Genomic DNA, 25,014 nt, shown 5'->3' with positions numbered 1-25,014 from the left:
CCACGATGTCCTGCTCCCGTTACCAGCCTGCTGCAAGCAGGAGCAGGCTGGTAACTATGGTAAACATCGGGTTACTAAGTGCGCGCGTGCCCCTAGTAACCCGATGTTTACCATAGTTACCAGCCAGATCGTTGGTCCCGCTGGTCACACACAGCGATGTGTGCTGGCCAGCGGCAGCGGGAGGCCAACGACCAAAAAATGGTCCAGGACACTTTGCAACGATCAGCGACCTCACAGCAGGGGCCTGATCGTTGCAAAGTGTCACACACAGCGACATCGCTGGTGAGGTCGCTGGTGAGTCACCAAAACCGTGACTCAGCAGCGATATCGCTAGCGATATCGCTATGTGAGACGGGGGCTTAAGTGTATGAGGGTTAATTGCTTGTAGATTTCTGAATGTGTGATAGGTAGGAGTGTGCTGGGGCGGGCGAGGATTTGTGAGCGTGAAGGAGAGAATGTTCTGATCAGAGAGGGGAAGAGGGGAGTTATCTAGGTGGGGGATTGAACAGAGCAGGACAAAGACCAGATTAAGGGTGTTTCTGTCTTTGTGTGTCTCAGAGGTTGAAAGCTGTGAGTGGCCAAGAGAAATGGTTAAAGATAGAAGCTGGGATGCGGATGAGGAGGTGGGACTGTTTATGGGGATGTTGAAGTCGCCCAGGATAAGAAGTTGAAATAATTGTAACCAGTATAGGCATCTAGGATAGGAATTAAAAGCCCCCCCCCCAGTTTTTTAAATAAATCTGTGTATATGTGTATGTAGTGTGTGTGTTAATATACTCACCTACAGCCGCCTTCTCCCGAGATCTAGCGCTGCTCCATTCCTCTTCTGAGTGACATCACCGCTCTGCAGACTGTCTGGGTCATGCTGCGCTCTGCATGATCCAGAATTGGCTTTTACAGTCAAAGCCCATGGAGTGTCAGAACGAGGCTCCATTGACTTACATTGTAAAAGAGACTTCCGGCTCATTCATAGAGCATAGAACGAGCTGGCTAATCTGAAGATCGGCGAAGTCACTGAGTAGAGGAGCAGAACGGAGCTGGATCTAAAGATGTCGATAGTAGGCGAGTACATTAAGGTGGGCATGATGAAGCTGGGTGAAACGTGCATTGGAGCTCCGGGTTGCAAAAGATATAATATTGCTAGACTTCTGAAATTTCTAATGTAAACATACTTTAATCATGCACTTTATACGTGTATACTTTCGCACTATTGCATACCTGTAGTATTATATATGTCTTATAGCCTTCTAGTGTCGTTTTTCTAGCCCTTCTTAGAGTTACTATTTTTTTTTATTATTTTTGCTCTCTTTTATATCAAAGATGATATGTTTTGGAGCTATTTGTGTACCACCTTTTCTTATGGTGGAATAATTAACGTATATAAAACCAGAAAACATCTTTGAAGCAGATCTGTCAGCAGAGTTCACAACACAAACGGTACATATTATATAGATATCTTCAACCGGATGAAGCATATGTACTTGCGTTGAAAATTAATGTCAGAATGACTGTATAAACCTGATATTAAAATGAGCATTTTAGGAGTCCAGCCATATTCAGTCTTTGCTCACACAGCAGGATTGTTGGCAGCAGCTGGTACTGAGCAGTTGGAAAACTCAACAGCAGCAGGAGAGACACTGAAGACCTGTCAATCATGCTAGGTGGGCAGAGATTGAGCTTAAATATTAAAAAAAAAAAATATACAGCCATTCTGACAAGGATCTCAAAATTAAGTACACCAGGCTCATCAGATCTATTTAATAATGCATGCAATTCGTATTGTAAGTTCTGGTAATCGATCAACTTTAATCTAGATTGGCGTGTAGACATGGTTCTACTGACCTAACTGAAATTTTTCTCAATTACCAGAACATGTATCAAACATGTTTAGAAATATGATTCACAACCACCATTTACAGCACAATTAAAGGGTGCGAAGATCTGAAAGACAACTGCATAATAGGCAAATTAAAGATTTCATATAGCTATACAGTGGTGCACAGCTACAGTAGTGTTCAAAACAATAACAGTTCAATATGTCTAATCAGATTAATTACTGTTTTTGGTATAAATTATATTACCACATGTCAAACATTTTACCAGTTGGTGCAGTAGATACTAAGAAAACCAACAGACTCCAAATTCATGATCTGCATATTTTTGAGTCAGTGTATTTCAATAATAAATTGAAAGGAGGCGTGTTCAAAATAATAGCAGTGTGGAGTTTAATTAGTGAGGTCAATCATTCTGTGTAGAAACAGGTGTGAATCAGGTGGCCCTTATTTGAGGGTGAAGCCAGCACATGTTGTACATGCATTTCTCCTTGAAAGACTGAGAAATATGGGTCGTTCGAGACATTGTTCAGAAGAACAACGCACTTTGATTAAAAAGTTGACTGGAGAGGGCAAAACTTATAAAGAAGTGCAGACAATGATAGGCTGTTCAACTAAAATGATCTCCGATGCTTTAAAATGGAAAGCAAAACCAGAGAGACATGGAAGAAAATGGAAGACTACCATTCGAATGGATCAAAGAATAGCCAGAATGGCAAAGGCTCAGCCAATGATCAGCTCCAGGATGATCAAAGACAGTCTCAAGTTACCTGTGAGAACTGTGACAGTTAGAAGACATCTGTGTGAAGCTAATCTTTTAGCAAGAAGTACCTGCAAAGTCCCACTGTTAAAGAAGTTGTCCACTACTTTCTAATATTCCCCCAATGTATCCCCCCCGGAGCCCCTAAGACTTTTTGTAAATACCTTATGTTGCAGAGAATGCCTGTGAGCGGCGTTATCGGTGGCCGCTCACAGGCATCACGTGACTTTGCGCTGACATCAAGTGAGTCGTGACTCAGCGCTGGGGCCCCGCGGTGGCGGCTGGGTTGTGGGCGGGGTTACCCCCCGCGTCACACCCGGCATCCACCACATGCTTTCCCAATGAATGGGGAGATGCAGAGTGCGCGTTGGATACCGGGTGTGACGCGGGGGTAACCCCGCCCACAGCCTGGCATCCACCATGGAACCAGGAAGACAAAGACCCCTGGCTGCAGCCAGCACTTGTCATGACATCAGTGGATGTCAGAGCCGGCTGCAGCTGGGGGTCACGTGATGCCTGTGAGCGGCCAGTGATGATGCCGGACCTATTTACCGCATACAAGGGATCATGGACCAGTTTGCATATATTAAAATACTTGAAGAGGTCATGTTCTCTTAGGCTGAAGAGGAAATGCCCTTGAAATGGGTGTTTAAACAAGACAATGACCCTAAAGACACCAGTAAACGAGCAAAATCTTGGTCCAATAAAATCGAGGTTATGGAGTGGCCAGTCCAATCACCACACCTTAATCCGATAGAACACTTGTGGGGCGACATCAAAAATGCCGTTTCTGAGGCAAAGCCAACAAACGCCCAAAAATTGTGGGATGTAGTCAAAGCATCCTGGGCTGGAATAACAGTTGACAGGTGCCAAAAGTTGTTTGACTCTGTGCAACATAGATGTGAAGCAGTTCTAAAAAACTGTGGTTATACAACTAAATATTAGGTTAGTGATTCACAAGAAAGCTAAATCCTCAAAAAAAAAAAAAGAGTACAGATTGTGAGTGTAAAGACAAATGCAGACACTGCTATTTTTTTGAACAGCCCAATGTTCATTTTCTGTTATTTTCTGTAAAGTAGTTAAAAATTATATACATTTCTCTTCATGTTTTGAATTAGAAAACAGTGTAATGTTCCCAATGCATGGACATAAAAACTAGTATAAAGATTTTGTGCTTAACTCATGTTTTTGAACACACTGCTATTATTTTGAACACTACTGTATGTCAAAAGACTTAGAAAAATCTTGTGGGCTCTTGGTCTTTATGTGTGGGGAGGTTTAATAGCATTACCGAGGGGAATAAAAAGAAATTAGTGTTATTCAACAAAAAGCAAAGAACAGTGACTTGCATGTAGTTTTTTGGTGTTCCCTTTTCTTTCCTACCTAGACCAGCATCCACTGGAATCACCCAATCACCAGGCCGCACTGAAGATACATGATTTCCAACTTCAGCTACCACACCTACGCCTTCATTTCCCCCTACTGTTGGAAGCGGAGGCAGCAGTGCATAGGTCCCTGCAAAAGACAGTACCAAAATATTAAGTTTAATCCTGTTAATGTTTAATTAAAAAGTACATGTAAAAAATAAATAAATAAAATAAAATATAAGATGGTCTTACTGTCCTGATTCCCCACAACAATTTAAAGAGGTTGTCCACTACTTTATCTGATTGGTCGGGGTCCGACACCTGGCACCTCCCTGATCTGCTGTCCTCGGTGTCGGCGGCCAAAAATGCTAAGTCTTCTGATAGTGGCCGGGTACTGCACATCCGCCTCCTATTTAAATCAATCAGCTGGGTGTCGGACCCCGACCGATCAGACATTGATGACCTATCCCAATGATAGGCCATCAATGATAAAGCAGTGGGCAACCTCTTTAACGAGAACCTGACAGATGATGTATGCTACCTGAACCATGGGCAGCATGAATCAGACACTATCATTTCAGGCAAGAATATTTTACTCTGAAATGTTGTGGCGTTTCAGGGAAAACATACACTTAAAAAGGAGACTAGGGACAACACTTGGACCACTAGTCCAAAGGGCGAGTTCCCAGTGGGTTCTTCCAGTCCCGCTCCCCTTGAGTGACAGGTCTCTCCCTAAACATAATTGGGGAGATCTGTGACCCAAACTGCATGGTCCCCAGCCAGCTTTTAAATGTATGTTTTCTCTAAAACACTTTAGCAAAACTTACCTGTCTGGAATGGAGGCAAACAGAGTCATGCTGCCTGTAGTTTGGGCAGTGCAAATCAGCTTTCAGACTTCCTTTAAAACTGCTTCTAGTGCTCATACCTAATATCTGCACCAATATGGCTGATATGTCTAGGAACTGTCCAGATTCTTCTGCTTTGTATTTTGCTATTCAGTCTTTTTGAGTTGCAGTTTGTCATCATCAGCATTCACCCAGCATCATAGTCTTCCTATGATGCCCTGGTCTCAGACAGTTTTCATGCTTTCTGTTCATCTGGATGCTACCGCTGCAGCCAATCACTAGCTGTAATGATGGCAGCTGACAATCCCGTAGTACTTGATGTAGCTCCTGCATATATCAGCAGGAAATGCAACTAAACATATCAGGATAGTGCCACACAATTTTTATGATAGCTAAGAAGATAAGCAGCTGGCAGACCCTTTTGTTGCCATTTATCTCAGTACTGAAATGATTAAAGAGGTTGTCAACTACCCTGATTAAGTTACTGGTTTTGCCATAAATGCTTAAGAATAATGCCCCTAAAGATCCCCATGTACCTTTTCTGCCAAGATTCATGTTGTTTTATGACTCTCTGCTTTGCTTCCTGTGCCCGGGCACCGGCTCTGCTATCACAGGTATCCCTTCATCTGCAAGATCCTCTGCTCTCTCCTGACTACATTTCCCATCATTCCTTGAGCACTGAGTAGACCCCCTGCAACTCGGCCTAAACCCCTCCCACTGCACCCACAGTGTCACACAAAGTACTAGATAATGTTACAGAAAACAGAAGTACTGCACAAAGCACCAGCCTTCCCAATAAAGATTATCCCCTACTCGCCCTCACTGACAGACTGACGGATGGGCTAAACAGAATGGATAGCTAGAATATATAGATTAATTGGATGTGGAAAGAAAAAATGTATGTATTTCTAAAATAGAGAGTATAAAGCAGGGTATATACACACGGAACCGGGTGTACAGCAGGGTGTGTATATAGTGGCTTGCAAAAGTATTCACCTCCTTGGCTTTTTACCTATTTTCTTACAGTACAAGCTGTGTTTAAATATTTTTGCGATCTGATTGGTGCGTGATGCATCAGCACTAAATAGTTTAAGTTGGTGAAGTAAGAAAAATACAGGCATAAATTACATTTAATTTATGGGATCAAATAACTAAAAATTGGCATGTGCATATGTATTCACCCCCTTTACGATAAAGCACCTGAAAATTTCTGGTGTAAGCAATTACCTTCGTAAGTCCTATGCTTAGTCCACCTGTGTGCAATCTAAGTGTCACATGGTCTGTCAGTATATACACACCTTTTCTGAAAGGCCACAGAGGCTGCAACACCATTAAGCAAAAGTCACCACTAACCAAACAATACCATGAAGACCAAAGTGGTCTCCAAAGTAGGTCAGGGGCAATGTTGTAAAGTAGTTGAAAAGTTCAAGTCAGTGTTCTAAAAGAAAAAATTCCCAAATCTCGGATGATCCCCCCCGGACCACAATCAAATCCATTATCATTAAATGGAAAGAACATGGTACCACAACAAACCTGCCAAGAGAGGGCTGCCCACCAAAACTCTCAGCCCGGGCAAGGAGGGTATTAATCAGAGAGGCATTAGAGAGACCAAAGGTAACCCTGAAGGAGCTGCAGAGCTCTTAAGCAGAGACTGAAGTGTCTGTCCATACCACCACAATAAGCCACACACTTTATAGAGGTGGCCTTTATGAAAAAGTGGATTGAAAAAGCCTTTACTTACACACAAAAATTGAAAGGCTCGTTTTGAGTTTGCCAAAAGACATATGGGAGACTTGCCAAATGTATGGAGGAAGGTGCTGTGGTCAGATGAGACCAAAATTTACCTTTTTGCGACCAAGATAAACACTATGTCTGGCGCCAAACCAACACAGCTCAACACCCCAAGAACACCATTCCCAGAGTGAAACATGGTGGTGGCAGCATCATGCTGTGATGTTTTTGGCAGCAGGGACAGGGAAAATGGTCCGAGTCGAGGGGAAGATGGATGGTGCGAAATACATTGATATTCTTGAGCAAAACCTGTTTTAGTCTGTCAGTGATTTGAAACTGAGATGGAGATTCACATTCCAACAAGACAATGACCCAAAGCATACTGCTAAAGAAACACTCGATACAATTAAAGAGGATGTCCGGTCAAAAGTGATAAGTCTGCAGTCACTCTGTGTGATTGCAGACTTATGAATCCCCCCAGAGTATGCACTGTGCGCTGCGGGGATTCGCCGGTATGAGAGCTGGGACTGGAGGCTATGTATATGTTATACATATCCCCGGCCATTCAGCACCGCCTCGCTCCATTCACTTGTATGGAGCGAAGGCCATGCCCCGTCATGTGATGTGACCAGCCACTGGGAACGTCCAACTAGAGGGCACGGCCTCGCTCAATACAAGTGTATGGAGAGCGAGGCCACGCCCACTGGCTGGGACTATGTATAACGCATACATAACCTCCGTAACCGGGTCTCATACCGGCGAATCCCCGCAGTGCACAGTGCCTGCGCTGGGGGGATTCATAAGTCTGTAGTCACACAGAGTGACTGCAGACTTATCACTTTTGACCGGACAACCCCTTTAAGGAGAAACGTGTAAATGTTTTGGAGTGGCCTAGTCAAAGCCCAAACCTTAATTCAATTGAGAATTTGTGGTCAGACTTGAAGTTTGCTGTTCAACAGTGGAAACCATCTAACTTGAAGGAGCTAGATATGTTTTGCCTTGAAGAATGGGCAAAAAAAAAAAAACAGATTATGTGGAAAGCTCAGAGACAGACTTCTCCAAAGCGACTTGCAGCTACAATTGCCAGAAAAGGAGTCTCTACAAAAGTACTGACTTTAGGTGGTGAATAGTTATGCACACTGAAGTTTTCAGTTATTTTGACCTATTTGATGTTTGCTTCACAATAATAAGAAAAGCAAATGTTCACAGTTGTAGGCATGTTCTTTATATGAACTGATGCAAACCCTCAACTGTGAAATAACAGGTTGTGAGATAGCAAAACACAATAAATGCTGAAGGGGTATGCAGCAAGCCACTGTATGTATATACACCTTGCATCATACATACAGATATAGATAGGGGTCTTGATCTGCAGGGAGAGCCGTGTCTGCACCAGCATGGACAGAAACAGCAGAGTTGAGCTCTGTGCACCCACATAACATGCCCTGCCCACCCAGTCAGTTTCCAGAGCCCCAAGTGTGACCTCAAAAGAAGCAGGAGATTCTAGGCCTGAGATCATATGATCAGAGGAGTAGCTCAGGTTACTGCAGGGTTTAGAAAAGCAAAGTATTTAGTGAACAGCTCATCTATGCAGTTAGCTCACATGAAAGGGACATGTAAAGTAGTGGCCAGCCCCATTAATCATATTTTACCTATTTTTCCACTTCACCAACCCCCTGGCAAAAATTATGGAATCACCGGGCTCGGAGGATGTTCATTCCGTTGTTTAATGTTGTTGAAAAAAAGCAGATCACAGACATGGCACAAAACTAAAGTCATTTCAAATGGCAACTTTAGGGCTTTAAGAAACACTAAAAGAAATCAAGATTAAAAATGTGGTACTCAATAAGGGTAATTTTTTTCAGACCAAGCAGAGGGAAAAAATTATGGAATCACCCTATAAATTTTCATTTCCAAAACTAACACCTGCATCAAATTAGATCTGCTCGTTAGTCCGCATCTAAAAAGGAGTGATCACACCTTGTTGCACCAAGTGGACTGACAAAAGCAATCGTGGACTGTGGATGACTGGATGAAAGTCATATTCAGTGATGAATCGCGAATCTGCATTGGGCAAGGTGATGATGCTGGAACTTTTGTTTGGTGCCGTTCCAATGAGATTTATAAAGATGACTGCATGAAGAGAACATGCAAATTTGTACAGTCATTGATGATATGGGACTGCATGTCAGGTACAGGCACTGGGGAGATGGCTGTCATTACATCTTCAATAAATGCCCAAGTTTACATTGATATTTTGGACAGTTTTCTTATCCCATCAATTGAAAGGATGTTTGGGGATGATGACTTCATTTTTCAAGGTGATAATGCATCCTGCCATAGAGCAAAAACTGTGAAAACATTCCTTGAAAGAAGACACATAAGGTCAATGTCATGGCCTGCAAATACTACGGATCTCAAGCCAATTGAAAATCTTTGGTGGAAGTTGAAGAAAATGGTCCATGACAAGGCTCCAACCTGAAAAGCTGATCTGGCAACAGCAATCAGAGAAAGTTGGAGCCAGATTGATGAAGAGTGCTGTTTGTCACTCATTAAGTCCATGCCTCAGAGACTGCAAGCTGGTATTAAAGTCAGGGGTGGTGCAACAAAATACTAGTGATGTATTGGAGTGTTCTTTTGTGTGTTTGGTTTTCATGATTCCATAATTTTTTCCTCAGAATTGAGAGATTCCATAATTTTTTCCCTCTGCTTGGTCTGAAAAAAATTACCCTTCCTGAGTACCATATTTTTTATCTTGATTTCTTTTAGTGTTTCTTAAAGCCCTAAAGTTGACATTTGAAATGACTTTAGTTTTGTGCCATGTCAGTGATTTGCTTTTTTTTCAACAAAATTAAACAACTGAATGAACATCCTCCGAGCCCGGTGATTCCATAATTTTTGCCAGGAGGAGTGGGTTGTAGGACTGGCAGCTCTACAAACGATCAACCCACACTAGTGACACATTGCTTTACACTTCCCTTTGTAAAAAACATCTCACCTTGAACCATGTTTATGTCTGAAGGATTTATGGGGGCAGCCAACATTTTAACTCGGACGTCATAATTAGTTGGAGAAGAGACTTCTATGTTCTTCAAGCTAGTGAATATATAAAAGACAGCATTACACATGCAGACAGGTAACAGCATGCTACACATCAGCATTACACATCACAGACAAGAATTCTGCCTGATTACACTATAGACAATAGACAAAATGATGAAAGATTTCTGCAGTTGTTTTTACAGCGTTCACTTTTAAGGCAATCTGTCACCAGGTTTTTACCACCTAATCTGAGAGCAGCATGATGTAGCGACAGAGACCCTGATTCCTGCAATGTGTCCCTTATTGGACTGCTTGCTGTAGTTTTGATAAAATCACTGTTTTAATCATCAGAAGATTATCACTAGAGGACTAGTAAACCTGCTGTCATGTAGTCCTCCATATTCATGAACTCTGCCCCCACCACTGCAGTGGTGTGGGTAAGGTTACACAGAGCTCAGCATTCAGAGAACTGCTAGATCTGCAGCAGATAAAGCAGGGGTTTTATCAAAACTGCAGCAAGCAGCCCGGTAAGTGATACATTGCTGGAATAAGGGTCTCTGTCTCCACACCACACTGGTCTCAGATGGTTTAGTAAAAACCTGGTAACAGATTCCCTTTAAAATAATGTGGTGACTTTATTCTATGTGTAGGAAGGAGAGGGAAGAAAAGGGAGGTCAGCTCACCGCTGTTTGATGCACCTTCTCTGGAGAGGAATCACTGCACAGAGCCGCCCTGGTCTGGGATGTTTTTCAAACAGAGCAAAAATAAAAGAAAGAGGATTCTCCAGCACGGACTTTACAAATAACACTTCAGATGTATTAGTAATTCTTCATAAAAACAGATCATGGACCATGACTAAGACGGTTTAGTTGAAAAGCAAAAGTTTGTTTCTAGGGTAATCAGTGGTATGTCATGCAAGTCTGTTTTTATGAAGAATTATTAATAAATGTGAAGTTTTATTTTTAACTCCTTCACCACTTTGTTTTTTTGTTTTTAAATTTCTGTGCTTTCGTTTTTTTCTCTCATTCTAACCAGAGCCATAACTTTTTTATTTTTCAATATGGCCATATGAGGGCTTGCTTTTTGTGGGACCAGTTGTACTTTTGAAAGACACCATTGATTTTACCATATAATGTACTGGAAAACAAGAAAAATTCCAAGTGTGGTGAAATTGCAAAAAAAAGTGCCATTCCACAATTGTTTTTTTTTGCTTTTTTACCATATTCACTAAATGCTAAAACTGACCTGCCATCAGGACTGTGGAGTCAGTAAGCCAAACCTCCAACTCCGACTCCCTCATATATGGCTCATGTTTAAGTGATAAATTTACTGTAGCACAGATTCATCTTGGCTAGAAGTCTAGACCCTTAGGCTGTGTGCCCACTATGCGTTTTTCAAGCGTTTTTGCCGCGGAATTTCCACAGCGAAAACGCTTAAAAAACGCATGGTAATACGTGCCCCATGGTCCCCAATGATAATAAGAATGTGCTGTGCACATACTGCGGAAATTTCCGCTGCGGATTATCATTGCGGAAAAATATGCAGCATGTCCATTAATTTTGCTGACGTCGGCGGTCGCGTGACCTGTCACATGACTCAATGACTTAATCGCAGGTCCTTCACACCACCGCGAGACACCGGACGGCGCGGAGAAGAAGACCGCGGGCCATCGGAAGGTAAGTATAATCTTTATTTTTTTTTATCATTCTTATTCTTTTTTTTAACTATTACTTGGTCACACTATATAAATCCATGCGGAGAGCATGGATTTATATAGGGTGACCAAGTTGTCAAGCACTTTTCCTAGTGATGCTAAAATCGCTTGGAAAGCACTTGATAACCCACATGCAGAAATGCATGTGAAGAACGCTTGACAAACGCTTCTACCTGGCGGGAAAAACACATGTAAAATCCGCATGCATTTTTCCTGCCAGGGAGAAGCGGAAAAAATATGCAGCATTTCTGCATCGTGGGCACATAGCCTTAGATCAGGAATAGGACAGACATTTATAGGACATTTCATAACTTTCCCAAATTCTTATGAAAAAATATTCCCCACAAACAGCATTGAACTACTGTACCCAATTTATTATATATTTTAGGAGTCGGAGTTGGTCCATTTTATAACGACTCCACCAAAATGGACACAGACTCTGACTCCACAGCCCTGCCTATCATTATGATTCTCCAAGTCATTACGAGTTCGTAGATACCAAACCTGTATAGGTTCATTCTTAATCATGTGGTGAAAAAAAATTCAAAGTTCGTAACAAAAGAAATAATAAAAAATGGGGCCATTTTCCAAAACAGCAGCATCTCCATTTTTCGGGATCTGGGGTCGGGTGATGGCTTATTTTTTGCGCGCTCGCTGAGCTGGCTTTTTTATTGATACCATTTTGGGGTAGATACAATGTTTTGATTGCTCATTATTGCAATGTTGCGGCGACCAAAAAAACATAATTCTGGCATTTTGTTTTTTCCTTGTTACGTCGTTTAACGATCTGATTCTTTTTATAATTGTGATAGATCGGGTGTTTCTGCACGCGGCGATACCAAATGTGTGCATTTTTTATTGTTTTAGGCTGCGTGCCCACTATGTGTTTTTCAAGCGTTTTTTTGCCGCAGAATTTCTGCAGCAAAAACGCTTGGTAATACGTGCCCCATGGTCCCCAATAATAAACCGCATGTGCTATGCACATGCTGCGGAAATTTCCGCAGCGGATTAGCATTGCGGAAAAATCCGCAGCACAACCATTATTTTTGCGGAGACGCAGCGTAATTTCCTCCATTGACTTGCATTGAATCGCTTAATATCCGCATGACTACATGTGCACATGCGGATATTAAGCAATTCAATGTGCGGATGGTACCCGGGTCTGGAGAAGAGGAGACTCTCATCCAGACCCGGGTACCATAGTACCTGTTAAAGAATTTAAAATAAAAAATATACATTATACTCACCTGCCGACGTCAGCGGTCGCGTGACCTGTCATATGACTAAATGACGTCATTGGAGGTCCTTTTCCACCATCGCGAGCCGCCAGGGAGCCAGGACGCATCGCTGAGGAGACCGTGGGACATCGGAAGGTGAGTATAATGTTTTTTTTTACCATTTTTATTCTTTTTTTTTTAACTATTACTTGGTCACACTATATAAATCCATGCCGCTTGCATGGATTTATATAGTGTGACCAAGTTGTCAAGCACTTTTCCTAGTGATGCTAAAATCGCTTGGAAAAGTGCTTGATAACCCGCATGCAGAAAGGGATACAAAAACGCTTGACAAACGCTTCTACCTGGCGGGAAAAACACATGTAAAATCCGCATGCGTTTTTCCTGCCAGGGAGATGCAGAAAAAATCTGCAGCATTTCTGCATCGTGGGCACTTAGCCTTATTTTGAATGGGGCAAAAGAGAGGCGATTAGAACTTTTATATTTTTAAAAAATGTTTTATAGATTTTTTACATGCTTTAATAGTTTCCATAGGAGACTTGAAATTGCGTTACACTTGTGTTACACATAGCAATGCTCATCAGATATGACCGCTGGCCACTGGGCAGCGCTCACAGCAGTTCGGCAATGACAACCACAGGTATCCTGTAGTATCCTGCAGACCCCAGGTTGTCATGTCAACCCATCTGAGTCCCGCAATCATGTGACAGGGGCGATGATGGGCGGAGCTAATGACGCGCTTCTGGCGAAATCATGTTAAATGCTGCTGCCAGAGATCGACAGCGGCATTTAACATGTTAATAACCGTTGGTGGATCGCGATTCTACCTGCGGCAGTTAGGAGCTCATGTCAGCTTATGAAATCAGCTGTCATGTGCCTGAAAAGGTGCGGGCTCATTGCCAGAGCCCGCTCCAAAATGGGGGAGGCGACCTATGATGTATATATAGGTCGTAAAAGGGTTAAAGTCAGCGCTGGAGAATCCTCTTCTATTTTTGTTCAACTTTATTTGAGTCGGTACAATTGTGGGGATACCACAGTATATAAACATTTATTTTAAATTTTGCTATTTGCATTATGTAAAAATAGGGCTATTTAAAATATACAATTGTTTATATATATTTTTAAAAAATATGTTTAATGAACTTTAAGCTGTGTGCACACGTTGCAGACTTGATGTGTTTTTTTCTGCGCGGCTTTGTGACAAAACCTGAAGCAAAACCTGGTGCCAGCAAAGTGAATGAGAAACCTGAAGTGTCACGCACACGTTGAGTATTTTTGACTTGCAGATTTGGTGCAGAAAATAATCATCAGCATGTCAATTCTGGGTGTTTTTTCCTGCATTTTTCAGATTTTGAATGCACAGAAAAAATACAGGCAAAAACACAACTTGTTTGAGGCTGCCTTTTCCTGCCAAGAGATGCAGAAACGTTGCAGAAATTTTTGCAATCAAATACTCAATGTGTGCACATAGCCTTACATTTCTTTCAGTCCCCTTAGTGTACTTAAAGGGAACCTAACATCTGATACATGCAGCCCGATCCAGCAGTGGGCGGGGAGAAGCCGCCAGAGACCCGCTTGCCCGACTAGAGTTTACAGCGCAACTCAGTCCCCAGCAGATTTTAAATTATGTTTTTCTCTGAAAAGTCAAAGTGTTTCTGAGTCAAACATACCTGGCTGTAATCGTACATGATACATGTGGCTGGTGGATCGGGCAGCATGTATCAGCTGTCACCCCCCTGGGCGATATCAGACCACTACTATGGCCATACAGGTGATAGAAAAGTAAATCTATACATACCTGTATGGCCAATAGCAGTGGTCTGATTCCAGAGAAATCTTTTTTTATAAAGTTTCTTCTACAGAGGCTTGGCATCCAGGGGAAGCCAAGCAAACCCCTCCTGTCTGCTTATTATGCAGCTAAAGCCCTGCCTCTGGGCTAAATCATCATCTCCACCCCCCCCACACACCTAGCACGTCACAAGGCCCTGCGACGTGCCCTGCTGTCTACCCTGACGCGCATGCGCAAAGTGCCGCTCCCATGGCGCGCGCTTTGTTTCCCCTACGGCCTGCACTGCGCCGCAGCCCTTGTATTGGGAGCGGCGCTGTGCGCATGCGCGTCAGGGGAGACAGCAGGGCACGTCACAGGGCCAGGGGGAGATGATAATTTAGCCCAGAGGCAGGGCTTTAGCTGCATAATAAGCAGACAGGAGGGGTTTGCTTGGCGTCCCCTGGACGCCAAGCCTCTGGAGAAGAAACTTTATAAAAGAAGATTTCTCTGGAATCAGACCACTGCTATTGGCCATACAGGTATGTATAGATTTTTTATATCACCTGTATGGCCATAGTAGAGGTCTGAAATCGTCCAGGGGGTGACACATTCCCTTTAAACCTATGATTGCTTGATCCAGTACACACACACACACACACATTACACGGCAATATTGGAGTCTATTAAATAATTAGTAATACTTTGGCAAATGTGGGAGCCTTGAAGCACCACTCCAGTGTTTTTTTTATAACTACTGAAGTGGTATTACTAATGTAAGCTCCCTGACCCTAGTAAAATACTTACCAGCAGCCATCCTTATCTGATACCGGCGCTGCTCCAGTCGTCACTAGCCGGACAGGGCCAGTGTCTGCTGGGCGAGCCAGAGGTCACTTGTCAATTTAAGTGTATGATAGCCAGAACACGGCTCTTATAGACTTACACTGAGAGCTGGTGACTGTTACCTCTGACTTCTGGTCAGTCAGAAGTTGTGGTCACATGATGGCAGATTGGGACTGGAGTGGCACCGTGAAGAGCTGAAAGTAGCTTGTAAGTATAATACTAGGGACAGGAATCATGGATTAGTGACACCACTCCAGGGCTGAAAAAACAAAGACGACGGAGTAGTGGTGTAAAAGGAATCTGTCAGCTGATTGATGATGCCTGAACCATGGGCAGCATAAATTAGACACTGGATGCGTTAGCGCAGCTGTATATGTTGTATTCTGAAATGCTGCAGTGTTTCAGAGAAAATATACTTTGAAAAACGGCCTGTGGACTATGCATCTCAGATGATTAATCCGAGGCCGGACACTGACAGCTTCTCCCCTTCTCGATCTCCTTGACTGACTGTATCTTTCTCTATGCGTGTATACCCGCGTGGTGAGAAACTGCCGAGAATAGTCCTGGCCCCACTGTTCACAGTAGGTCTTCTCTGCAATGGCGTTTCAGAGTAAAACATAAATGGCTACCATAACACGCAAAAAGTATCTGATTCATGGTGGGTCCGGTAGCATGAATTAGCTGACAGGTTCTCTTTAAGATGGGACCCAACTCTGTACACTGTGTATACATGACTGCAGCAAGAGCTGATAACAGCTGATTAGTGGATGTGCTGGACCCCCTCCAATCTGATACTGATGACCTATCCTAAGAATAGGTCATCGATATATAAGCACTGGATAGCCTCTTTAACCAGTGGCAGTATGTTATGGTATAGCGATGAGACAATGGAGAGAGCTCTGAAGCTGAACCTGCCCCATTCTGGGCAGATGCCGGCTGTGTTATGAAGCTAGCATTAGCCTTTGACAGCAGGGAGCTAGCACTGTTTGCTGCTGTTTAACCTCTTAAATGCGGCTATCAATCATTGACAGCGGCATTTAAGGGAGGCATGCTGCCCATATGTATATAGAATAAGCAATCAAACAATTGCAAGTTCAAGTCCCCTATAAGGGCTAAGAAAAACTTAAAGGGGTGGTCCGGAAATAAAATTGATTACTAAATGTCTATTTGTTGTAATAATCTAAATGTTTTTCAAATATACTTTTATTAACCCCTTAGTGACAGAGCTCATTTTGACCTTAATGACCAGGCCAAATTTTACAATTCTGACCACTGTCACTTTATGAGTTAATAACTCTGGAACGCTTCAACGGATCCCACTGATCCTGAGATTGTACTTCATGATAGCGGTAAAATTTCTTTGATATGTTTTGCGTTTATTTATAAAAATATCGCAAGTTTGGTTAAAATTGTGCAAAAAACCCCGCAACTTTCAATCTTTACATACTTAAACCAGTTAGTCAGGCTGTACAAAATAATTAATAAGTAACATTTCCCATATGTACTTTACATCTGTATCATTTTATTTTGCTAGGATGTTAGAGGGGTTAAAAGTTTAGCCATAATTTCTCGCTTTTTCAACAAATTTACAAAATCTGTTTCTTTAGGAACCTATTCATATTTCAATTGACTTCGAGGAGCCTATATAGTGGAAACTCCCTAAAAGTGAAAACATTGAGGGGTGCGGTTTTTAAAAATACTTCAAAACTGTTGTCAGGATATTTTTGAACCCTTCACGTGCTACACAGGAATTAGTGCAAGTGGAATGAATAAAAAATAAATTGAAATTTTACCTCTAAAATGTTGCTTTACCCCAATTTTTTCACTTTTGCAAAAGGTAACACCAAAAAGTGGACCCCACAAATTGCTACCCATTTTCTTTCGAGCGCAGCGACATGTAGTCAAAAAGTTCTGTTTGGACAAACGGCAGGACTCAGAACGGAAGGAGCAATATTTGAATTTTGGAACAAAAATTGGCTGAAATACTGTATTTTTCGAACTATAAGATTCACTTTTTTCCTCCAAAATTTTGGAGGAAAGTGCGGGGGTGCGTCTTATAGTCAGAATGTACCTTGTTGCTGTGGCGGGGGAGTGGCAGAGGAGAGGGGCATAGGAGGCAGGAGCCGCCTGCTGCAGCCAACACTATGCCCGCTGCTAAAGAAACTGAATATTCATTGCTCCCCACGACCATGGGCATGTGGAGTAGTGACTATTGATTCTCCTTAATAGTGCGCACAGTGTCAACAGCAGCCGCCAGCTCCTGCAGCAGCTCAGCGATCACTTATGTCCGCTACTAAAGAGCATGAATATTCACTACTCCCCACTCCAATGGGCATGGGGATTAGTGAATATTCATATTCTTTAAATAGCTATAACAAGCGATCGCAGAGCAGCTGCAGGAGCCGTGGCTGCAGCAGACACTGTGCACGCTATTAAGGAAAATATATAAATAGTCACTACTCCACGCGCCCATAGCCCAGGCATAGAGAGCAGTGACTATTCCGGCAGCTCATCTCAGCGTGTGAAGGTGCATGGCAGTGATGTCATGCGCTGCTCACACGGTGAGATCAGCTGCTGCCAGCAGAACAGGACGCAGCGCTGGAGCAGAGTGAAGGGAAATAGAAATGTTTATTTTTTTGTGTGCAGCGTGATGAGGATGGGTGTGCCATGCATACCAGGATGGGGGTGGGAGTTCCACGTATACCAGGATGGGAAAGGGGGCCACGTATACCAAGATGGGAAAGGGGGCCACGTATACCAGGATGGGGAAGGGGGCCACGTATACCTTGATGGGGAAGGGGGCCACGTATACCTTGATGGGGAAGGGGGCCACGTATACCAGGATGGGGAAGGGGGCCACGTATACCAGGATGGGGAAGGGGGCCACGTATACCAGGATGGGGAAGGGGGCCACGTATACCAGGATGGGGAAGGGGGCCACGTATACCAGGATGGGGAAGGGGGCCACGTATACCAGGATGGGGAAGGGGGCCACGTATACCAGGATGGGGGATATTACTACAGAATTGGGGGACATTACCCCTATAACAGTGTTAGCAGCAGACAACCTCCCCCATAACAGGGCATCATGACATTTTTTGCTTCAAATACGGAATTTAGATTGTGAGTCCCAATGGGGACAGTGCCCATAATGTCTGTAAAGCGCTGTGGAATTAATGGTGCTATATAAGTGAATAAAATAAATAAATAAAGATTGCAGGCGACATGTCACATTTGCAGGGCCCCTAAGGTGCCTAAACAGCAGGAACCCCCTCAAGTGACCTCATTTTGGAAACTAGACCCCTCAAGGATTTTATCCAGGGGTATAGTGAGGATTTTGAATCCACAGGTACTAAACAGAATTAGGTCATCATATTGAATATGTTGTCAATAGTGTTGAGCGCAAATACTCGCTGCTCGAGTTTGCATCGGGTGCTCGAGTGACATGCTTGAGTCCCCGCCTCGTATGTTTTGCAACTGTAAGACACCAACAAAAAAAACATGCAGGGATTGCCGTGTATGGCAGACAATCCCTGCATGTTTTTTGAGTGTCTAACAGCTGCAAAACATGCGATGCGAGTGGGGGGAGGGGGTGGGAACTCGAGCATGTCACTTGCGCACCCGCAATACTCAGCGCATACCCAAGCACCCGATGCAAACTCGAGTAGGGAGAACTGGCACTCAACTCTATTCGTCACATCATCATTTGTTTTTACTTTTGAAAAAAACCTTAAGCCTAACCCAAAAACCAACCCCAAAGAACGAAAGAAATTATAAAATTCTAAAATAAAAAAAAAAATGTAATCTTAGGGGATGACACGTGGGGGTGGGGTGGGGGGTGATTTACTAATTATTGGGCTTTTGATCACTGTGATCGGGCCTATCACAGTGATCAAAAGTCTGGAACCAATAGGAAAATTCCACGCTGTTGCCTGGTGCCGGCCGGGAGTTCTCGACAGGTGCACTGTGCATGCGCCACCATTTTTATATGGAGGGCCGGAGCAGGAGGGCCTGGTGGAGGTACTGAGGGGGGGATTGGGCACATCATTTCTATCTCCTCTAACAAGTTATATCATGTTAGAAGAGAGAGAAATTATTTTTATAGCGGACACTTTTCTTTTTGCGTGATCAGGGACCGGAAAAACTGGTGGGGGGCATGCTGGGATACTCAAACAAGACATCATCAGGAAGCATAGGACACAGTCACTGCCGCAGCCTCTGTACCAACCCTGAAAGGCAGAGTCATCAGTGAAGTCTATTTCAGGTGCTGGGCTAGTCCCTGCTTTACATCGGTTGTCAATTCCGACATATGCTCAGTATGAGTTCTCTTGACACAGTGCGATATCCTTTTCAATGCAGTGACAGTGCACGCCCTTGCTGGCTCTGATGAGAAGGGACAAGGCAGCAAAAGAGCGCACTGATAGTGTGCATTGTGTAAGGAGAGAACCCGTCAAGCGTGAAGAAAAGGAACCAGAGCCGCCCCCGCAAAACTTGTCTCTGCTTTTCCTGCTCTGAGTTCTCTGACAGTGCGCCCTCTTGCCGACTCGTCCCTTCTCATCAGAAAAGGCGAGGGAGTGCACTGTCACTGTGCATTGAAAAGGATATCGCACTGATGGTGCTTCATTTCAGTGTGGGGCAATGGCTGCAGCAGCAGTGACCGCAGCCCCTTCCCCTTGATGTCATCTTGAGTATCTCCTGATGCACTGCGGATTCTCAAACATCATCAAATCGGAAATAGGATAAAAAAAATAAAATTGTGGTGACCTGGAGAATCACATCGCTGCCTCATTTTACCACACAATGAACACCTTAAATACAAAGCCTAAAAACCAATGGCATAATGGCATTTTTACACCATTTCATCACACTTGGAATTCTTTTGCCTCATTTTTCAGTATTTACATGACAAAATGGTGTAATTCGCTACAACTCATCTACAAATAAGCCCTAATACAATGTTTTATTTCTAATGTAAAAGGTAAAGAAAAGAGTTATAGCTAGTGTTGAGCATTCCAATACTGAAATATCGGGTATCGACCGATATTCGCGGTATCGGAGTTCCGATACTTTTAGAATATCGAATACCGGAATCAGAAGTTCCCATAATGCCTGCGCTCTGTAGTGTCTCTGAAGGATGACAAGCTGGATGGCAGCGCTCAGCTTACTTTACTTGTCATTTAGTGTTAAAGGATTTATTTAAAAAAATAATAGTGCTTTCATGCACCGTCTCTTTAAAAAAGCCGGCCGGCAATTCAGCAGCGGCATACACCGGTACCCGACAATTTACAACAGAAAGAATAGAGCATCACACATAGATTAGATAGATAGAAACATGTCAGTCACATATGTATGAAGTACAGTGATAGTGTTGCTTACTGTACTTGTCATTTAGTGTAAAGGATTTATTAAAAAAAAATAATAATGTTTTCATGCACTGTCTCTTTAAAAAAGCCGGCCGGCAATTCAGCAGCGGTGACAATTTAGAATAGAAAGAATAGAGCATCACACATAGATTATATAGATAGAAACATGTCAGTCACATATGTATGAAGTACAGTGATAGTGTTGCTTACTGTACTTGTCATTTAGTGTAAAGGATTTATTAAAAAAAAATAATAATGTTTTCATGCACCGTCTCTTTAAAAAAGCCGGCCGGCAATTCAGCAGCGGTGACAATTTAGAATAGAAAGAATAGAGCATCACACATAGATTATATAGATAGAAACATGTCAGTCACATATATAAGAAGTACAGTGACAGTGTTGATTACTGTACTTGTCATTTAGTGTTAAAATAAAGGATTTATTAAAAAAAAAAAATTGGCGTGGGGTTCCCCGTAATTTTAGGCTCTAGCGGAGGTTAAGCAGACGGCTGGGGCAGATGTTTGAAGCCTGGGAAGGGGGTAATACCCACGGAGCTTCCCAGGCTACTAATATCAGCACCCAGCTGAATACCTAGCCTTTACTAGCTATTAAAATGGGAGACCCCCCCCCCAAAAAAATGACGTGGGGTCCCCCCTATTTTAATAGCTAGCAAAGGCTAGGCAGACAGCTGGGGGCTGATATTAATAGTCCAGGAAGGGTGCCATGAATATTGGCCCCCTCCCAGGCTAGAAACACCAGTCGTCAGCTGCCCCAGAAATGGCGCATCCATAGGATGCGCCAATTCTGGCACTTAGCCTCGCTCTTCCCACTGCCCTGTAGCGGTGGCAGTGGGGTAATAGGGCTGGGGTTGATGTCAGGTTATAATGCCAGCTGACATCAAGCCCAGGTTAGTAATGGAGAGACGTCTATAAGACACCCCCATTACTAACCCCATAGTCAAAGTTAAAAAAAAACACAAACACCCAGAATAAAGTCCTTTAATTGAAATAAACACACAATTTTTTAATGTTCTAAATTAAACCATACTTACCATCACGCCCATTCCAGCTGAAGACAATGTCTTCAGCAATAAAAGTAAAATAATAAACCAACATCATCCTTACCTTTCCACGGTTCCCACGACAGCTTCAGCGCTGCTACATTGACATGACAGGCTGGATCGCAACAGAACGCTGCCATCCAGCTTGCCACGCCACAGACACTGAGAAGCGCAGGCATGCTTACGCTCCTCAGTGTCTCGCTGTGACGGCATCCAGATGAGCCGAGTTCATGTCCAATGAACTCAGCTCACCTCATGCACGTCACTGACAGCGTGGGAAAATTCTCCTGTACTCATCGCTTCAGCAGGAAAATTCTCTCACGCTCACTGCAAGCGCAGGGGAATTTTCCCACGCTGTCAGTGACGTGCATGAGATGAGCTCATGTCCAATGAACTCAGCTCACCTCGTGCACATCACTGACAGCGTGGGAAAATTCTCCTGCGCTCAGCGCTTGAGCAGGAGAATTTTCCCACGCTGTCAGTGACGTGCATGAGGTGAGCTGAGTTCATTGGACATGACCTCGGCTCATCTTTATGCCGTCACAGCCAGACAATGAGGAGCGCAAACATGCCTGCACTTCTCAGTGACTGCGGCATGGCAAGCTGGATGGCGGCTTTCGGCTGCGATCCAGCCTGTCATGTGAATGTAGCAGAGCTGGAGCCGTCCTGGGAACAATGGAAAGGTAAGGATGAGGTTGCTTTATTATTTTACTTTTATTGCAGGAGATCGTTGGCTTCAGCTGGAAGGGGCGTGATGGTAAGTATGGTTTAATTTAGAACAATAAAGAATTGTGTCTTTATTTCAATTAAAGGACTTTATTCTGGGTGTTTGTGTTTTTTTTTTAACTTTGACTATGGGGTTAGTAATGGGGGTGTCTTATAGACGCCTCTCCATTAGTAACCTGGGCTTGATGTCAGCTGGCATTATAAGCTGACATCAACCCCAGCCCTATTACCCCACTGCCACCGCTACAGGGCAGTGGGAAGAGCGAGGCTAAGTGCCAGAATTGGCGCATCCTATGGATGCGCCATTTCTGGGGCAGCTGACGGCTGGTGTTTCTAGCCTGGGAGGGGGCCAATATTCATGGCACCCTTATTGGGCTATTAATATCAGCCCCCAGCTATCTGCCTAGCCTTTGCTAGCTATTAAAATAGGGGGGACCCCACATCATATTTTTTGGGGTCCCTCATTTTAATAGCTAGTAAATGCTAGGTATTCCGCTGGGGGCTGATATTAGTAGCCTGGGAAGCTCCGTGGGTATTACCCCCTTCCCAGGCTTCAAAAATCTGCCCCAGCTGTCTGCTTAACCTCCGCTAGAGCCTAAAATTACGGGGAACCCCACGGCAATTTTTTTTTTTTTAATAAATCCTTTATTTTAACACTAAATGACAAGTACAGTAATCAACACTATCACTGTACTTATTATATATGTGACTGACATGTTTCTATCTATCTAATCTATGTGTGATTCTCTATTCTTTCTATTCTAAATTGTCGGGTACAGATGCTGAATTGCCGGCCGGCTTTTTTAAAGAGACGGTGCATGAAAACACTTATTTTTTTTAATAAATCCTTTACACTAAATGACAAGTACAGTAAGCAACACTGTCACTGTACTTCTTATATATGTGGCTGACATGTTTCTATCTATCTAATCTATGTGTGATGCTCTATTCTTTCTGTTCTAAATTGTCGGGTACCGGTGTATGCCGCTGCTGAATTGCCGGCTTTTCATGTCATTCTACATTATTCTTAAGGCCCCGTCACACTTAGCGACGCTGCAACGATCCTGACAACGATACGACCTGTCAGGGATCGTTGCTGCGTCGCTATGTGGTCGCTGGTGAGCTGTCAAACAGGCAGGCTCACCAACGATCAGGGGAGCAGAGACATCGTGGAAAGAATCTTTCAACGATGTCCTGCTCCTGGTTACAAGCCTGCTGAAGCAGGAGCAGGCTGGTAACCATGATAAACAGCGGGTTACTAGGGGCACACGCGCACCTAGTAACCCGTTGTTTATCATGGTTACCACTCTGCTACGGTGAGCGGGAGGTTACCGCTCACTTTAGCAGGCTCGTAACCATGATAAACAGCGGGTTACTAAGTGCGCGTGTGCCCCTAGTAACCCACTGTTTATCATGGTTACCAGCCTGATCGCTGGTCACACACAGCGATGGGTGCTGACCAGCGGGAGAGCAACGACCAAAAAATGGTCCAGGACACTTTGCAGCGATCAGCGACCTCACAGCAGGGGCCTGATCGCTGCAAAGTGTCACACATAGAGACATCGCTGGTGAGGTCGCTGTTGCGTCACCAAAACCGTGACACAGCAGCGATCTCACTATGTGAGACGGGGGCATTAGTGGTTTTCCTTCATGTAGAATTAACCTACAAGGAAAGAAAGGGTTTATTTTTATTCCTATATTTGTGTCCCATTGACTTTTTGGGTATCGGTCCGATCCAATCCAATCCGATATTTCCCGATATCGGAAGGTATCGCTCAACACTAGTTATAGCTCTTAAATAAAGGGGAGGAAATATTTAGCAGGCAAATAGGAAAATAACAGAGGCAGACTTATGACTTTCTCTGTGTAACAGACACATTCAGACTTGTGCACCTGATTCCTGCGGTCAGCTATCCGTGTGTGGTCTCCATGAATGAAGGCAATGACCAGCTCTGGCCTAAACTCAGCAGACGATTACACTGCCCCCATGTGGCCCAGCCATGCCATGCCATGCCATGCCCAGGCAGGCTGCTGTACAGGCCACTATCACACACTATCACACACGGAGGCCTCAGTCACTACTGCACTCATTCCTTATACTACTAGAGATGCAGAGCTATAGGTAGTGTGGACACGCCCCTTCTTCCCAGCAGCCCCCGGTTTGTCACGTTTCCAGTGTCCTTCCTCCCATGATGCCGTGCTGCGGTACGGTTGTATAGTCTGCCGCTTACCGTAGCACCTGTGTGGGTTCTCCGTGCTTCTCATACACTAAGCCCCGGGGTGCAGCCGTGGCGAGCTGACGCCGAATCAGCCTCACCACCGGCCACATGTCCGCGCCCTTCTGCTGGTTCTGATACGTGACGCTCCGGCCACGCTCCCAGCACGACGCGTCAGGTTACAGGCCACGCCCACTGCTGAGTAAGCGCGAGCCAGCTGGCGGCGGAGTCAGGCGCACGGCTCCCATTACAGCCTGGCGCAGGGCCGGGGCACAGCCTGCTGCTCCAGCACACAGCCCCCCCCAAGAGAGAAGCGCACAGACAAGCCCTGGGGCACTGGAGATTATAGTCTACCCCAGGGAACCCCAAGCCCAGGTGCCCACAATGCAGAAATGCTGCAGATTTTTTACGCTTCTCCCTGGCAGAAAAAACGCATGCGGTTTTTACATGGGTTTTTCCCACCAGGTAGAAGCGTTTGTCAAGCGTTCTTCAGGCTGTGTGCCCACGTAGCG

The 25,014-nt window shown here is 44.0% G+C and overlaps 1 protein-coding gene across 1 annotated transcript in view; it reads right to left on the bottom strand.

Annotated features, from left to right (window-relative positions):
• MECR (mitochondrial trans-2-enoyl-CoA reductase) overlaps positions 1 to 24,715 on the bottom strand; it is a 55,498-nt gene extending 30,783 nt beyond the window's left edge. The window contains exons 1-3 of the mRNA XM_073666056.1: positions 24,518 to 24,715; positions 9,534 to 9,631; positions 3,976 to 4,107 (exon numbers count right to left, since the gene is read on the bottom strand). Of these exons, the coding sequence (XP_073522157.1) occupies positions 3,976 to 4,107; positions 9,534 to 9,631; positions 24,518 to 24,615 (328 nt within the window). The 5' untranslated portion in view covers positions 24,616 to 24,715. The remainder of the gene's footprint in view (positions 1 to 3,975; positions 4,108 to 9,533; positions 9,632 to 24,517) is intronic.
• Positions 24,716 to 25,014: the final 299 nt, after the last annotated feature.

This window comes from Phyllobates terribilis, unplaced genomic scaffold (assembly GCF_046119375.1).
Source record: "Phyllobates terribilis strain yellow unplaced genomic scaffold, ASM4611937v1 Scaffold_2__4_contigs__length_985480577, whole genome shotgun sequence".
NCBI classification, from domain to species: domain Eukaryota; kingdom Metazoa; phylum Chordata; class Amphibia; order Anura; family Dendrobatidae; genus Phyllobates; species Phyllobates terribilis.
This window is presented reverse-complemented; position numbering and strand designations above follow the sequence as displayed.